The 17,704-nt window shown below is 44.3% G+C and overlaps 1 protein-coding gene across 2 annotated transcripts in view; it reads right to left on the reverse strand.

Annotated features, from left to right (window-relative positions):
* Nucleotides 1–17,704, reverse strand: part of LETM1 (leucine zipper and EF-hand containing transmembrane protein 1) — a 72,769-nt gene that overhangs the window by 20,925 nt on the left and 34,140 nt on the right. For both annotated transcript variants that reach the window (XM_049886585.1, XM_049886584.1), the window contains exons 4-6: nucleotides 4,734–4,877; nucleotides 3,243–3,380; nucleotides 943–1,146 (exon numbers count right to left, since the gene is read on the reverse strand). In XM_049886585.1, the coding sequence (XP_049742542.1) occupies nucleotides 943–1,146; nucleotides 3,243–3,380; nucleotides 4,734–4,877 (486 nt within the window). The remainder of the gene's footprint in view (nucleotides 1–942; nucleotides 1,147–3,242; nucleotides 3,381–4,733; nucleotides 4,878–17,704) is intronic.

The following is a 17,704-nucleotide window of genomic DNA, read 5'->3' on the forward strand; positions in this document are numbered from 1 at the left end:
AAGTATTCACCATAAAGGAAAAAAGTGTTAAATTTAGCATAAAATTAAGAACTTACCTTTATGAAAGAATACTATTTAAGACCGTGAAAAGATGAGCCACTAAGTGAGAGACAGTATTTGCAATGCTAGTTCCAACAAGAGACAAAGGTCCCCACGAATCAAAGAGAAAAAGACAACACAGGAGAAAAATGCACAAGAGACCTGACCCAGCTCTTCATAGATAAGGAGGCCCAAAGGGCCAACAAACACAGAAAAAGATGCTTGGCAGACAGCTCCCCTCCTACTTCCCAAGGAAAAGAGAAGGCGACAGATAGGAAGGTCCTCGGGCTCTCGCTATTCAGTAACCACATGGGAGAAGGCGGCACAGGGAAAAGCCAGGTCTGCGGGTCAGACTGCTTGGCTTGTAACCACAGCTCCACTGTGGCCAGCTGTGTGAAAGCGGGCATCGGACTTCACTGCCACCTTCCACTACTTACAGCAGCACTGTTCAGGGCAGCAAAAACTTAGCTAAGGTGACGGTTAAAGAAATGACAATGCTTCATGTAATGACACGCTAGGCAGCCATTAAAATTCATCTCTTCAATGACTATTTAGTGACATGAGGGGTCTCAAAATGGCAAGTGAAAAAAATTTTATGGGCTGTCCAATTCCAGCACTAATTTCAATAGATAAACACACACACGCTCACACGCACTCTCACACACACACATGCTTACAAGCTCACACACATACGACCTCACACACGTTCACACACACCCACACGCTCACACACATATTGCTTACGTGCATATGGAGCACAGGGTGGGCAGAAATGCATAAACCGCTGACATCGTGATCTTCAAATGCCAGCAATTTTTTTCAGTGTTTTCCAGACCCTCTACAATAAGGGTGCGCTGCTTTTACAGGCAGGACATGAAGGTAACAAGCAGAAGAGCCACCAACCTTGTCGTCGACTTTGATGGAACGCAGCCTCATGATGAGCTGGAAACGCAGGAAGTTGTTGGTGCCGATGGACTGCAGCTCCAGCAGTTTACACAGCGCCACCAGCTGCGGCCGCGTGAGGTTGTCCAGGGTCAGCTCGTCTTCAAATAACTTGGAGAAACGTAGGATTTCCTCGTTGCTGGGTCTCTCCCCCGTCTCTCGGATCTGCAAGATAGTACCAAGGCTCAACCCACCGGGTGGGTGGGTGTGGATGTGTGTATTTTCCTAGCACCCTTTCCACGGCCTCAGGGCAAAGGCCTGAAGTGACCAAACAAGAACTGAGGTTGAAGTGACTCACCTCTGCCACCACCCTGGCCCTCGACAGCCTCAGCCTGGCCACCCAAGTCTGGCCCTAAGATCTACCCTTTTACCCCACCCCTGCTAGGTAGCTGCCCTCCCATCTCAGAGACTCTGACCACAGAATTCTGCCACAGGACTGGCACCCAGGCCTCTGAGGCTACGATGTGGAGAATCCAGTGTACTGGGGGCTAGCGAGATGGAGACTGGCAGGGAGAGGCCCGAGCCCAGAGTCGGGGGTTGTGCAGTGATGGGGGGCTCAGGCTGGGCAGTCTGTGAGGTATGTGTGTAGGTTCTGGTACCCACACATACATGCACACCACGTCTGGGCCCTGGAGGCCTATCCTGCCTCATTCTGGTGCCTGCCTACACCAGGAGAGGCCGAGGCTGCCTATCAGGGGAGGCCCCGGGCCCTCTTGCTGCCGGGGCAGGGGCTCTGCCATCCTTTCGCCACCCGGAAGTGGCAGTGGAGTAGCATCCTGAGACCCGTGTGCCAGGCCCCCACATCACACCCTCCACGACTGCAGAGGAGCACCAGGGAGTGGACAGCCACCCCAAACCCCTAGCCTGCACTGCTGGTGGTCACTTTTTTGCCCTCTAGGAAGAGGGGAGGGCCACTCGGCTCAGATTTCCCAATGCTCTTCAGGGAACTGCCTGCGTCTCCCTCCCAGCCTAATAGCCCACTGGTCAGTCTCTGTGAAGAGGTGAAGAAGGCCAGCCTCAGCAGAGAGAAACAGGCCAGGGCGGCCCTACCTGACCTGGCGGTGCCCAGATCAGCACCCACACGGACCTGGTGCTAGGCTGAGAGCCGGCGCCTCGCACCCCCACTGCTGCACAACCCCCGACTCTGGGCTCGGGCCTCCCCCTGCCAGTCTCCATCTCACCAGCCCCCGATGCACTGGATTATCCCATAACCTCCCCCACTGACCTCTAGACCACTGAAGCCTCACTTCTGCCCTCATCACACTACCAAAATCACCCTTCAGGACCCAGGTCCCTTGATGTCACCCTACCTCCAGTGACCTTTCCACAGCTGGCTCGCCCTCCTACCTGCTCCTGAAGTGCTGCTGTCCCCTGGCAGGTACATCAGCCCCCGGCGGCTGTGGCTATATTCAGAGCAGAGGTCAGCACACTGTCCCTGAAGGGCCAGGCAGGACACCGACATGCCTGACTCCTCCACCTTTGTAGGCGGAAGCAGCCACTACAACACACAGACCAATGGGTGTGGACACTTGCCCCTGGAAGCACTTTGCTGACTCTGGTTTAAACTTTTCTTAAACTCCAGACACACTTTTCTGACTCCATAAAGTTCCACAAGTGCCTCAAACTCCACAAACCTCAGCTCACCCTCCTCTTCTGCTCACGGACTAGCTCAGGGCACTAACCCTGCCACCTCTCCCCTAGCTCACAGCCAGAGGAATGCTCACCCCCTGCTGCTGCCTCAGGCCAGGCCTTCACTGTCCCTCATCCAGGCCTCTGGAACAATCCTCGTGGGGCTGTCGATGGCCACCACTGGGTCCTTCCTGACTGACCTCAGGTGGAGAGGGCACAGCCTGGCAGAAACACCAGCCCTGACCACCCAGTGAGCCCCAACTCGGCATCTCAGGTTCCTCAGCTGTCATATCCCACTCCCCCGGGGACAGCTGGCAAAGCCACAGGAACAAACGGGTCATTCTGAATGTTGGTATGGCACAGGTGCTCACAAGCACAGGGTTGGCTTCACTCGGAGCATGTGATGGGAGAGTTCCCCACAGATCACGCCCGTCAGCAGGTCAGGCCTCCTAGTTACCGCCCTACAGGACTAGTAAACCTGTTCCTGGGATTCTGCTCTCTGTTGAGTATAGTGAGAAGAAAGAAGGAAAGATGTGCTCGCCCCAGGCAAAGTGCACTGGCACGCAGAGGCACTGGCCAGCACTCTGTCCCATTGAGCTGAGGCCATAAGGGCACCGAAGCATCACAGGCACCTTCTGGAAGAACGCCGAGAAGTCTTTGGTGGCATTTCCTTTGGCTGCTTTGTTTTTCAAGGCCATCTCCTCAATGGTGTCCTGGAGAAACTTGGCCAGCTCAAGCTTGACCCGCAGCTCCTTCTTCATCTTCTCCTCCTGCAAGGTCAAAGAGAGGGGCGCTGCACTCCCCCGAGACCCCCAACTGACACCCAGCTGGCCTCCCTGCTCCACCACACCTAGGCCACTGCCCACTCTCCACCTGCTCTGTGCCACCCCTCAGGCCACCTCAGCCACAGGGCTGAGTCACCAGTCCTCAGCGGGCAGCACGGGTTACAGTAGCATGTTTCAACACTTCTCTCCCCATACTCACAGTAAGAAGTAGATTTTACAGCTCAGCCCAGTACCCACTTCACACACACACACACACACACACGCTAATGTGTCAAACGAGACAAACATGGCATGGAGCCAGGCTCGCTCTCATCTAGGAGCAATGCGTTCTGAAATTTTCTCCTTCATTCATGGTTTTAAAAAAAACGCATACAACCACTAATTCCTCTGCCAGGAGACCAAAAGAACTGGATGGCGCCTGGCTACCATTACTGAACATTTTGAACAAAGAATCCTGATCAGAAGCGGGAAAATGCAGAACAGAATTTCAAATTATCATGGACTCTAGACTTTCTAGAGTCATGGAGGCTGGATGAACCTCTGAAATTATTGCCCTGGGATAATCTTTAAACCTTAAATAAAAAAAATATCCCCTGAAGTCATGTTAAAACCGAGCAATATTTTAGCTTAACTAGTAACAAAAGTCTGCCTCGAGTATTATGCTCTTTTAAGAACTATCTGTATGGGATCAAACTGACAACAGCAACTCAGAAGATTAGGAACCTCAGGGGCAGAGAGTTTATGTTAACGGGGGAGGAACAACCCGGAAAAGGAGGGTGAGAGCGGCTGCACGACTCGAAGAACGGAATCAATGTCACTGAATCGTACACGTAGAAACTGTTGAATTGGTGTTTGTTTTGCTGTGTATATTCCCAACAGCAACAAGAACAAAATTAAAAAAAAAAAAAAGTTTGCCATATCCTCCTAGGCCCTGGATCAGCACACTTTTCCCGTAAAGGGCCAGAGAGTAAAGACCTTAGGCTTTGCAGCCAGATGGTCTGCCACAGTTTCTTAACTCAGTGGTTGCAGCACAGAGAGTATGGCAGTGTCCCTTAAGGCTTTGCAGGCAAAAGCAGGCTGGGTGCACTGATTACCCACGCCCATAACGGGCCCGACCTGTAGTTTAAAAAACAGTGGTCTAGAGAAACCGTATTTTAAAACACAGATAAAGAGAACAGATCAGAAGCTGAGTATCCATCAAATAATGCTTACACAGCAGTAGGACTGAATTACAAGGACAACACGAAGCCCCCAAAATATCTAACACCTGAAATCTGGTCAACAACGAATGGCTATCACTCAGCAACGTCAAGCTCATTCCATCACCACTCCCGTCACCTTGACGGACTGGGTCTCAAACGTGGACGGCAACATGTTGGGGAACAGCTTCACGGCCACAGGAAGCAGGAACTCCATGAAGGGCACCACCACGAAGACCAGGAATGGGACCAGGCGGAAGAGGTCGGCACATATCCGGAGAAACTGGGAAAGGAGGTGAAAACCTGTTAGTGGAGAAGACTGAAGGAGCACTGTGTGGCAGGAGCAGACTGTTGTGAGTGGGTCTCATGTAATAGCTTATAGGGTCAACCACGGCCAGTGCTTCAGAGGAGCCAGCAGTAGTTCTGAGTTCCTACAACTCCTGAAGGCGCGTGCAGACTGGATACCAGGTCATCTTCAGGAAAGCGTGGTGGGGTGTAACCCTGTCTGTGGGGCAACATACTCTCACGATTCATTCACCCAGAGGCATTTATCGAGGGCCTACTGGGGTCATGCTTGGTAGAAAAAAATTGAGGCAGACATGGGCCTGCCCCACAGTACTTGGCAGTCAGCCAGACAGCAGGGACAGGTGAAGGCCCTGGCAGCTGACTGCGTGGGAGTCCTGCCTGTTCAGCGTGATGGTGAGGACACCCACCCATAGAAGCTTCTAGAAAAGAGCGCTGGCCGCATACTTCTTTTGTCACTCCTTGGACGGTCAGATTTAAGACTAATGCAGAGCAATACTTTTTAAAAAATTCCAAAGTATTTTGTAAATATCAATAATATGATGCCATGAAAGAAATATGAAACATGAAATAATCCCAAATTCCCTAAGGGTGGTGAACAGTTCTGTGGGCCCCCAAGCAGCTCCACTTCTGTTCAGTCCATTACTACTGACAGAACTATTGTTCACGCACAAGCCCTTCCAGGCTCTTAGGAACCAAGAGTGTTGTTGTGAGCTGCTGTCGTGTCAGCCTTGGCTCATGACAACCCCACGCAATGAGACTGGAACGTTGTGATTCGTAGGGTTTCACTGGCTGATTTTTCAGAAGTGGATCACCAGGCCTCTACTCCTGGTCTCTTGGCCTGGAGCCCGTTCAGCCCCACAGCGATACATGAGCCTCCACTGACAGGCGAGCGGCGACTACACGTGAGCTGCGCTGGCCAGGAACGGAGCCCAGGTCTCCCGCACGGAAGGCCGGAATCCTATCACTTAGCCACCGCTGCCCACACTTTCGTCCTAGATTCAGCGTTCACGAAGGTTCCTATCTGAACCAGTCTTTACTCTGATGGTCACAAAATAGTGATTTTCAACACGAGCACTAAGGTCCAGATTTCCCTGTCTGAGGTAGGAAAAACCCTGTTTCCTTGCACATTTATTTTTCTATTTATTATCAAAATGAACTTAGGGATTTCTATATTTTTAAAATGGTTTACAATTCATCACTGTCTTTATGCTCAAATGGTCCCAGACTTGGCCAGGGGAGACCCTTCAAGTTCGCTGCTGTGATCTTGACATACCCTCATCATTTCCTTGGCAGCTTTACTCAGGTGTCACTCACATGCCATAACACTCACCCGCCGTAAGGATACAACATTCAATCATTTTAAGTAAATTTACAGACTGCGAAATCATCACTAAAATCCAGTTTTAGAACATGTTCATCACACCAGAAGATTCCGCGTGTCTAACTACTGTTGGTGTCTGTTCCCACTGCCCAGTCCTAGGCAAACACTAACTTGATTTCCGTCTCTACAAATGTGCCTTTTCTGGGCATGTCACAGAAGCGCAACCATACAGAACCTGCTGTCTCTTGCGTCTGGCTCCTGCTATCAGGTGCACAGAGGTTTGGGATACTTAAAGCCTCTCGATGAACTGACAGGTGTCTTTATAAAATGACCCTCCTTATCCCTGGTAATACCTTTTCTTCCCGAATCTACTACGTCAAATACTAACATAGCCACTCGTGCTTTCTTCTGCCCAGTGTCAGCTTGGTCCATCTTGTCCACCCTTCCACTTTTACCCTATTTGTGTTTTCTATTTAAAGTCTGTGTCTTATAGGCAGCATATAGTTGAGTCCTGCTTTTTTATCCAATCTGACAATCTCAACCATTTAATTAACAAGCTAGAAAAGAAAAAACATCATCATCTCAATAGATGCATAAAAAACATTTAACAAAAGCCAAAATCCAGTCCTGATTAAAAGAAGTCCAATAGAGTCTACAAAAAAAAAAAAAAAACTATGAGGACAAGTAACTCAGTATGGTAAGTCTACAAAGTACAAGATCAATATGTAAAAAATCAACTGTAATTCTATACACTAGTGCTTAAGAGCTCGGCTGCCAACCAAAAGGTCAGCAGTTCAAATCCACCAGCCGCTCTGTGGAAAAACCCTGTGAGGCAGTTCTCTGTCCTGTAGGGTCACTATGAGTCAAAATCAACTCAACAGCAACGGGTTTGGTTTTTGGTTTACCAATGAGTAACTGGAAATTGAAATTTCAAAAATACCATTTTGAATAGCATCAAAAAATATGAAAGCACTCATCGAGACTGAGGGAACCTCCAAATCTAATGGCCAGAAATAATTTTTAAACACTGAACTGAAATTATCTCCTGAAGTCATTACGAAACTAAACAACAGGTTAGCCCAATTAATAAAGGATATTTGCTTGAGCTCTTAAACAGAACTATCTACACGAGTACAAACTGACTACAATCGATCCAAAGACCAGATGATAACTATAAAGGCAGAGAGCCTAGATTAATAGTGATGAACGATATGCGTAAAGACACAACGGTGACACAGCGTGAAGTACGTCACCAACGTCACTGAACTGTTCACACAGAAATTGTAAATGAATGTATGTTTGGTTGTACATATTGCCACCAAGAAAAAATATTTTAAAAATATATGAAAGCACACTCTATTGCTGAGAGGAGTTAGTTAAAGAAGCCTGCTTTGTTTCCCACTGGCCACAACCAGAGTCCCCACTCCCCACAAGTCTTTCTCATTTTCTGGCACAGAAAGATGTTCAAGGCCCATCTTGTGCCACCCCTGCCCAAACCTGGAATCGGCCATGTTTCCAAGGGGCTCTGCCCTTTCCACAAGGAAGGGCATTAGAAGCCAAGGTATGGGCAAGGGTGTGCTCTTCTTACTAGGGTGCCGTTTCTTCTCAGCCCAGCCACCAAACAGAAGGAAGCAGACTAGTGGGCAGCAGGAAAGATCATGTGAGCAATTTAACAGGAACAAAGTCCCAAAATATAGCAGAGGAGATCAATTTATGACCACTCCTAGATAACAAAAACAACAAAAAAAAACCTGCTGCCGTCGAGTCAATTCTGACTCATAGCAACCCTACAGGACAGAGTAGAACTAATTGCCCCATACGGTTTCCAAGGAGTGCCTGGTGGATTCAAACTGCTGACCTTTTTGGTTAGCAGCCGTACCTCTTAACCACTACACCACCAGATAACTCCCAGAATGCTTAATTGTGCTCACGAAGAACTATACATAGGCCCAGAGGCAATCATTCAAACAGAACAAGGGTATACTGCATGGTTTAAAATCAGGAAAGGTGTGCGCCAGGGTTGTATTCTTTCACCATACCTTTTCAATCTGTATGCTGAGCAAACAATCCGAGAAGCTGGACTATATGAAGAACAATGGGGCATCGGGACTGGAGGAAGACTCACTAACAACCTGTGTTATGGAGATGACACAACCTTGCTTGCTGAAAGTGAAGAAGACTTGAAACACTTACTGATGAAGATTAAAGACCACAGCCTTCAGTATGGCTTACACCTTAACATAAAGAAAACAAAAATCTTACAATTGGACCAATAAGCAACACTGTGATAAACAGAGAAAATACTGAAGTTGTTAAGGATTTCATTTTACTTGGATCCACAATCAACGCCCATGGAAGCAGCAATCGAGAAATCAAACGACACATTGCACTGGGCAAATCTGCTGCAAAGGACTTCTTTAAAGTGTTCAAAAGCAAAGATACCACTTTGAGGACTAAGGGGCACCTGACCCAAGCCATGGTATTTTTAATCACCTCATATGCATGTGAAAGCTGGACAATGAGTAATGAAGGTCCAAGTAGAACTGATGCCTTCGAATTGTGATGTTGACAAAGAACGCTGAATATATCATGGACTGCTGGAAGAACAAACAAGTCTGCCTTGGAGGAAGTACAGCCAGAATGCTCCTTACAAGTGAGGATGGGTAGACTTCGTCTCATGTACTTTAGACATGTTATCAGGTGGGACCAGTCCCTGAAGGACACCGTGCTTGGTAAAGTTGATGGTCAGTGATAAAGAGGAAGACCCTCAATGAAATGGACTGAAACAGTGGCTGAACAACAGGCTCAAGCATAACAACAACTGTGAGGACGGCACGGGGCCGGGCGGTGCTTCGTTCTGCTGTACATAAGGCTGCTATGAGTCGGAACCCACTCAACGGGACCTAATAACAACATGGGGGTTGGTTTGTAACTACAGGTTGTATGGAAGTCGGAGGTTTATAACCCAGGGACTGCCTGTATTTAAGCTACAATTCGCATTAAAATCAAGGCCCAATAAATGTGATCAGGATGACTCTGAAATTCATTCTAATACAGCACTTTCCTCTTCAAAGTGTCGATGTGCTCCCGTCTAAAACATGATTCCTTGAGAAAACAAACAAAAAACCCCTGTGTTCAATGGTTCTGGAGAACAAGTATTAAACTAGAAGCCAGTTACTGCCATCCATAACAAGGAAGTAACTCCCACGACCATTCAAATCACATTCTCATTTTTGCTTGAATTAATCCTCAGGCAATTCCGAGCAGCCGCACGTGAGTGGGATGACCACAAGTAGGGAAGGGGCATTTCTGGCCTTTCCCTTGGTGGCACCGGGTTTGAAGCTGTCACTTGTTCCCTGGGAACTAGCCAAGAAAGAAAAGAGCAGGAAGGAAAGAAGAAAAGCTTACAATGCAACTGCTAGCTATCTCACAGACAAAATACGACTCAGGAGGTCTGTAGCGTACAGCATTGGTTTCTGAGAACATATTTCTCTTGGAAAAGTTATTGGTCGATGAGTGTGAAAAATAAAACTTGGAACCATCAAGGCTGCAGTAACCCTCCCTACCCTCTAAGGCATCCTCACACAATCCCAATTCTCTCTTGGATTCTGAAAATGAATGGAAGCACACCAGATGCTAAGACTACTGAGCAGCTTTGTTGATGTCAAGAGGCTGCCCAGTCTTACCAACAGGGATCCTGCCGGATGGCTCAACCCCAAAGGCAGAGAAGCTACACAACTACAATAAAGGCACACTGCCTGCGACCTGCTGCATCTTAGACATTCGTAACGAGATACTTAGAAGTACATGCCACAAACTTAGTATCAAAGTAGACTTTAAGACAAATAAAGACGGACGTTATATAGTGATAAAAGGGTCAGTTAATCAAAGACTTAACAATCATAAATATATATGTACCCAACATCAAGGCACCTAAATATATAAAGCAAACACTGATAGAATTGAAGGGAGAAATAGCTAATACTACAATAATAGTTGGAAACTTCAATACACCACTTTCAATACTGGACAGAACATCTAGAAAGATCAACAAGGAAACAGAGGACCTGAATGACACCATAAACCAACTAGATTTACCAGACATATATAGAATACTTCATCCAAAAACAGCACAACATACATTCTACTCCAGTACACATGGGTCATTCTGGAGGATAGACTACATTTTACATCACAAAGCAAGTCTTGATAAATTTAAAAAGACTGAAATCATACAAAATATTTCCTTTGACCACAACGGAGTGAAGCTAGAAATTAATGCCAGAAAAAAAACTGGAAAACACACAAACATATGGAAATTAAACAAAACACTATTAAATTACCAATGGGCCAAGAAAGAAATCACAAATTTAGAGTCAAATGAAAATGAAAGAACACACCTAGCCTTTTGAGATGCAACAAAGATGGAATGCAGAGGGAAACTTACAGCAATAAATGCCTACATAAACAAAGATCTCAAATTAACAGCTTAACTCGACAACTCCAAGAACTAGAAAGAGAAGAGTAAATTAAGCCTAAACCTACCAGTAGAAAGGAAATAACAAAGATCAGAGCAGAAATAAATAAAATTGAAAACAGAAAAACAATAGAACCAATAAAACCAAAGTTAGTTCTTTGAAAAGATCAATAAAACTGACAAACATTTAGGTAGACTGATACAGAAAAAAAGAGAAAATACGCAAATAACCAAAATAAAAAATGAAACAGGGGACACAACAACTAACCCGATAGAAATAAAGAGAATTACAACAGAATATTATGAACAACTGTATAGCAACAAACTGGATGACCTAGATGAAACGGACAAATCCTTAGAAGCACACGACCTACCCAAACTGACTCACAAGGAAACAAAGTCTCAATAGACCCATAACAAGTAAAGAAAAAAATCATTGATTAAGAACCTCCCAGCAAAAAAAAGCCCTGGACCAGATGGTTTAACTGGGGAATTCTATAAAACATTTAGAGAAGAACTGACACCAATACTGTTTAAACTCTTCCAAAAGACAGGGAAGAAAGGAATACTTCCTAATTCATTCTATGAAGCAAACATAACCGATACCCAAACCAGGCAAAGACACGACAAGAAAACTAGAGGCCAGTATCTCTTATAAATACAGATACAAAAACCCTCAACAAAATATTAGCAAACAAAATTAGAGCATATTAAAAGAGTCATACACCATAACCAAGTGGGATACATTCCAGACACGGTTCACCATCAGAAAATCTATCAACGTAATACACCACATCAACAGAACAGAGGAAAAGAACCACCGGATCACCTCCATGAAGGCAGAAAAAGTATTCTAATAAAATCCAACACCCCTCCTTGATGAAAAACCTAAAGAAGATTGGAATAGAAGGGAAATTCCTCACTATGATTTGGGGCATACATGAAAAGCCAACAACCAACATCATACCTAATGGGGAAAAACCGAGAGCTTCTCCCTTGAAATCGGGAACAAGATACGGGTCCCTACTCTCACTACTTCTATTCAACATTATATTAGAAGTCCTAGTCAGAACACTAAAACAAGAAAAAGAAATAAAAGATATCCAGATTGGAAAAACCCACTGCCAACGAGTTGATTCCACTGCACTACCAGGGCTCCTAACCAATTGGAATAAAAGAAGTAAAATTATCTTTATTAACGGATGATACGATCCTATACATAGAAAATCCCAAGGAGTCCACAGAAATCTTCAAAAGCTAATAATTTAGTGAAGTTGCAGGGTACAAGGTCAACAAACAAAAATCAGTTGGGTTTCTATACACCAGCGATGAGAAATCTGAAAGGAAAATTAGGGAAACAATTCCACTTAGAGTATCACCTAAGAGAATGTTGTTGTTGTTAGGTGCCATCCAGTCGATTCTGACTCATAGCAACTCTATGCACAACAGAACAAAACACTGCCCGATCCTACGCCCTGTTCACACTGTTGCTATGCGTGTGCTCACTGTTGGAGCCACTGTGTCAATTCACCTCGTTGAGGGTCTTCCTCTTTTTCGTTGGCCCTCTACTTTACTAAGCATGATGTCCTTCTCTAGTGTCTGATCCCTCCTGATAACATGTCCAAAGTATATGAGATGTACTCTCGCCATCTTTGCTTCTAAGAATATTCTGGTTGTACCTCTGAGACAGGTTTTTTCATTATTTTGGTAGTCCATGGCATATACAATATTCTTCACCAACACCACAATTCGAAGGTGACAATTCTTCTTTGGTCTCCTTATTCATTTCATTGTTCGGCTTTCACATGCCTACGAGATGACTGAAAATACCATGACTTGGGTCAGACACACCTTAATCCTCAAGGTGACATCTTTGCCTTTCAACACTTCAAAGAGGTCTTTTGCAGCCGATATGCCCAATGCAATGCATCATTTGATTTCCTGACTGCAGCTTCCATGGACACTGATTGTGTATCCAAGTCAAATGAAATCCTTGACAACTTCAGTCTTTTCTCCGTTTATCATGATGTTGCTTACTGGTCCAGTTGTGAGGATTGTTGTTTTCTTTATGTTGAGGTAAAATCCATACTGAAGGCTATGGTCTTTGATCTTCATCAGTGTAAGTGCTTCAAGGCCTCTTCGCTTTCAGCAAGCAGGCGTGTGTCATCTGCATAACACAGGTTGTTAACGAGTCTTCCTCCAATCCTGATGCCCTATTCTTCTTCATATAGTCCAGCTTCTCAGATTATTTCCTCAGCATACAGATTGAATAGGTATGGTGAAAGGATACAACCCTGACACACACTTTTCCTGACTTTAAACCATATAGCATCCTCTTGTTGTTTGACCAAATGCCTCTTGATCCATGTATAGATTCCTCATGAGCACACTTAAGCGTTCTGGAACTCCCGTTCTCTGCGATGTAACCCATAATTTGTTATGGTCCACACAGTTGAATGCCTTAGCATAGTCAATAAAACATGGGTAAATATCCTTCTGGTATTCTCTGCTTTCAGCCAGAATCCATCTGACATCAGCAATGATATCGCTGGTTCCAGGTCCTCTTCTAAATCCAGCTTGAATTTCTGGCAGTTCCCTGTCGATATACTGCTGCAGCCACTTTTGAATGATCTTCAGCAAAATTTTGCTGACATGTGATAGCAATGATATTCTTCTGTAATTTCCACATTCAGCTGGATCACTTTTCTTGGGAACAGGCATAAATACGGATCTCTTTCAGTCAGTTGGCCAGGTAGCTGTCGTCCAAATTTCTTGGCATAGACAAGTGAGTGCTCCTAGTACTGCAACCAATTGTTGACACATCTCATTTGGTATTCCGTCAATTCCAGAGCCTTGTTTTTTGCTAACGCTTTCAGGGCAGCTTGGACTTCTTCCTCCAGTACCATCAGTTCCTGATCATGTGTTGCCTCATGAAATGGCTGAACGACAACCCATTCTTTTTTGTTTAATATTTTCCCCATAGAATCCTTCAGTATTGCAACACGAGGCTAGAATTTTTTCTTCAGTTCTTTAAGCTTGAGAAATGCTGAGTGTCTTCTTCCCTTTTCGTTTTCTATCTCCAGATCTTTGCACATGTCATCATAATACTTTACCTTGTCTTTTTGAGCCGCCCTTTGAAATCTTTTGTTCAACTCTTTTACTTCAACATTTTTTCGTTTTGCTTCAGCTACTTGATGTTCAAGAGGAAGTTTCAGAGTCTCTTCTGATATTCATTTAGGTGTTTTCTTTCTCACCTATCTTTTTAATGACCTCTTGCTTTCTTCATGTATCATGTCCTTCCACACTTGTCTGGTCTTCAGTCGTTAGTGTTCAATGCATCAAATCTATTCTTAAGATGGTCTCTAAATTCAGGAGGGATACACTCAAGGACGTACTTTGGATCTCATGGAAATATTCAAATTTTCTTCAGTTTCAACTTGAACTTGCATATGAGTAATTGATGGTCTGACCCACAGTTAGTCCTTGGCCTTGTTCTGATAATATTGAGCTTTTCCATCGTCTCTTTCCACAGATGTAAGTCAATTTGACTCCTGTGTATTCCATCTGGTGAGGCCCATGTGTATTTATGTTGGTGAAAAAAGGTGTTTTCGACGAAAAAGTCTTTGGTCTTGCAAAATTCAATCATGCGATCTCTGACGTTGTTTCTATCACCAAGGCCACATTTTCCAACTACCAATCCTTTTTGTTTCCAACTTTCACATTCCAATCACCAGTAATTATCAGTGCATCCTGATTGCATGTTCAATCAATTTCAGACTGCAGAAGTTGGTAAAAATTTTCAATTTCATCATTGGCCTTAGTGGTTGGTGCGTGAATTTGAATAATAGTCATGTTAACTGGTCTTCCTTGTAGACCGTAGGAATACGTATGGATATTATCCTATCACTAGTAGCGCTGTACTTCAGGATAGACCTTGAAATGTTCTTTTTAATGATGAACGCCAACACCATTCCTCTTCAAGTGGTCATTCCTGGCATAGGAGACTACGTGATTGCCTGATTCTGAATGGCCAATACCAGTCCATTTCAGCTCACTGATGCCTAGGATATTGATCTGGTTGCGTTCCATTTCATTTTTCATGATTCCCAATTTTCCCAGATTCATGCTTCGTACATTCCATGTTCCGATTTCCTGAAATCTTGACTCCATCCACATCATTAAGGTCAACTCTACTTTGAGGAGGCAGCTCCTCCCCAGCTGCACTGAGTGCCTTCCAACCTCAGGGGCTCATCTTCCGGCACGATATCAGACAATGTTCTGCTGCTGTTCATAAGGTTTTCACTGGCTAATTCTTTGCAGAGTGGACAGCCAGGTCCTTCTTCCTAATCTGTCTTAGTCTGGAAGCTCAGCTGAAACCTATCCACAATGGGTGACCCTACTGGTATTTGAATACCAGTGGCATAGCTTCCAGCATCGTAGCAACACACAAGCCCCCACAGTATGACAAACTGACAGATGCACAGGGGATCTAAGAGAATAAAACCCCAAAAACCAAACCCGCTGCTGTCAAGTCGATTCCAACTCATAGTGACCCTAGAGAACAGAGTAGAACTGCCCCATAGGGTTTTCAGGGCCATAAATCTTTACAGAACTAGGCTACCACATCTTTCTCCCATGGAACAGCTGGTGGGTTCGAACCATTGACCTTTTGTTTAACAGCTGAGCACTTAACCATTGCATCACCAGGGCTCCAGAGAATAAAATACCTAGGAGTAAATCTGACCAAGGATATGAAGGACTTATATAATGAAAATTATAAAACACTGCTGAAAGGGATTAAAGAAGATTTAAATAAATGGAAAGATGTTCCATATTCATGGACTGGAAGATTTAATATGAAGATGATGTCACTACTACCCACAGCAACCCATAGATTCAACACAATCCTGATCAAAATTCCCAAAGCCTTCTTTACAGGAATAGAAAACCAATCCTCCACATTATATGGAATGGCAAAAGGTCACAAATAGCTAAACCAATATTAAAAAAGAAGAGCAAAGTAGGAGGACTCACACTTCCTGATTTTAAAACATACTGGTGGCACAGTGGTTAAGCGTTAAGGGTGCTGACCAAAAGTCATCAGTTTAAATCCACCAGCCACTCCCTGGAAACTCTATGGGGGGGGGCAGTTCTACTCTGTTCTACAGGGTCGCTATGAGTCGGAATCGACTCGATGGCAACAGGTTTGGTTTTGGTTTATACGGCTATAGCAAAGATGCCACTTTGAGGACTAAGGTGTCCCTGACCCAAGTCATGGTGTTTTCAATTGCCTCACATGCATGCAAAAGCTGGACAATGAACAAAGAAGACCAAAGAAGAACTGACACCTTTGAATTGTGGTGTTGGTGAAGAATACTGAATATATCATGGACTGCCAAAAGAATAAACATATCTGTCTTTGAAGAAGTACAGCCAGAATGTTCCTTAGAAGCAAGGATGGCTAGACTTTATCTCACATACTTTGGACATGTTGTCAGGAGGGACCAGTCCTTGGAGAAGGACATCACGCTTGGTAAGGTAGAGGGCCAGCTACAGAGATGAAGACCCTCAACAAGACGGACTGACACAGTGGCGGCAACAATGGGCTCAAGCGTAACAATGATCATAAGGGTGGCACAGGACTGGGCAGTGTTTTGTCCTGTTACACACAGGGCAGGTATGAGTCAGAACCAACTCAGTGGCACCTAACAAGAACAACAACATATTGCTACAGGAATCAAAATGGACTAGGTCTAGTATAACAATAGACATTAAAAAAAAAAAAAAGACATAGACCAATGAATAGAACTCAGAGTCTAGAAATAAACCCACACATGTACAGTCAACTGATTTTTGACAAGCACGCTCCATTCAATGGAGAAAGAAGAGTCTCTTCAATAAATGGTGCTGGAAAAATTGCATTTCCACATGCAGAAAAATGAAACAGGATTCATGCCTCATATGAAACACAAAAACAGATTCCAAATGGATTAAGGACCTAAATATGCAAATTAAAACCACATTTGACACCAATAAACTCACACCTATCAATAATTACACTGAACATAAATGGCCTAAATCCACCATAAAGAAACAGAGAGTGACAGAATGGATAAAAAAACAAGATCCATCAATATGCTGTCTCCAAGAGACACATTTTAGAAACAAAGATGTACATTTATTAAAACTCAAAGGATGGAAAAAAATCTATCAAGCAAACAGCTACCAAAAAAGAACAGGAGTCACAATACTAATCTCAGAGAAAATAGACTTTAAAACAAAATCCACCATAAAAGACAAAGAAAGACATTATATAACGAATAAGGGGAAAATCCTTCATGAAGACATACCCATAATAAGTATCTACACTCCCAATGACAGGGCTCCAAAATACATAAAATAAACTCTAACAGCACTGAAAAGAGAAATTGACAGTTCCACAATAATAGTAGGAGACTTCAACACACCACTCTTGGTAAAGGATAGAGCATCTAGAAAGAAACTCAACAAAGATACAGAGGATCTAAAGGCCACAATAAGCCAACTTGACCTCACAGACATATATAGAACACTCCACCCAACAGCTGCAAAGTATACATTCTTTTCCAATGCACATGGAATGTTCTCCAGAATAGACCAAATCTTAGGCCACACAGCAACCCTCAATAAAATCTAAAACACTAAGATAACACAAAGTATCTTTTCTGATCACAACGCCATTAAAGTAGAAATTAACAACAGGAAGAGCAAGGAAAAAAATCAATTACATGGAAACTTGCTTAAAAGCCACTGGAAACCCTGGTGGCTCAGTGGTTAAGAGCTACGGCTGCTAACCAAAAGGTCAGCAGTTCTAATCCACCAGGCGCTCCTTGGAAACTCTGAGGCAGTTCTACTCTGTCCTATAGGGTTGCTATGAGTCGGTAACCAACTCGACGGCAGTGGGTTTGGTTTTTGGTTTAAAAACCACTGGGTAATAGAAGAACTCAAACTGGGAATCAAAAAATTC

Source organism: Elephas maximus, chromosome 5 (assembly GCF_024166365.1).
Source record: "Elephas maximus indicus isolate mEleMax1 chromosome 5, mEleMax1 primary haplotype, whole genome shotgun sequence".
Taxonomy (NCBI): Eukaryota; Metazoa; Chordata; class Mammalia; order Proboscidea; family Elephantidae; genus Elephas; species Elephas maximus.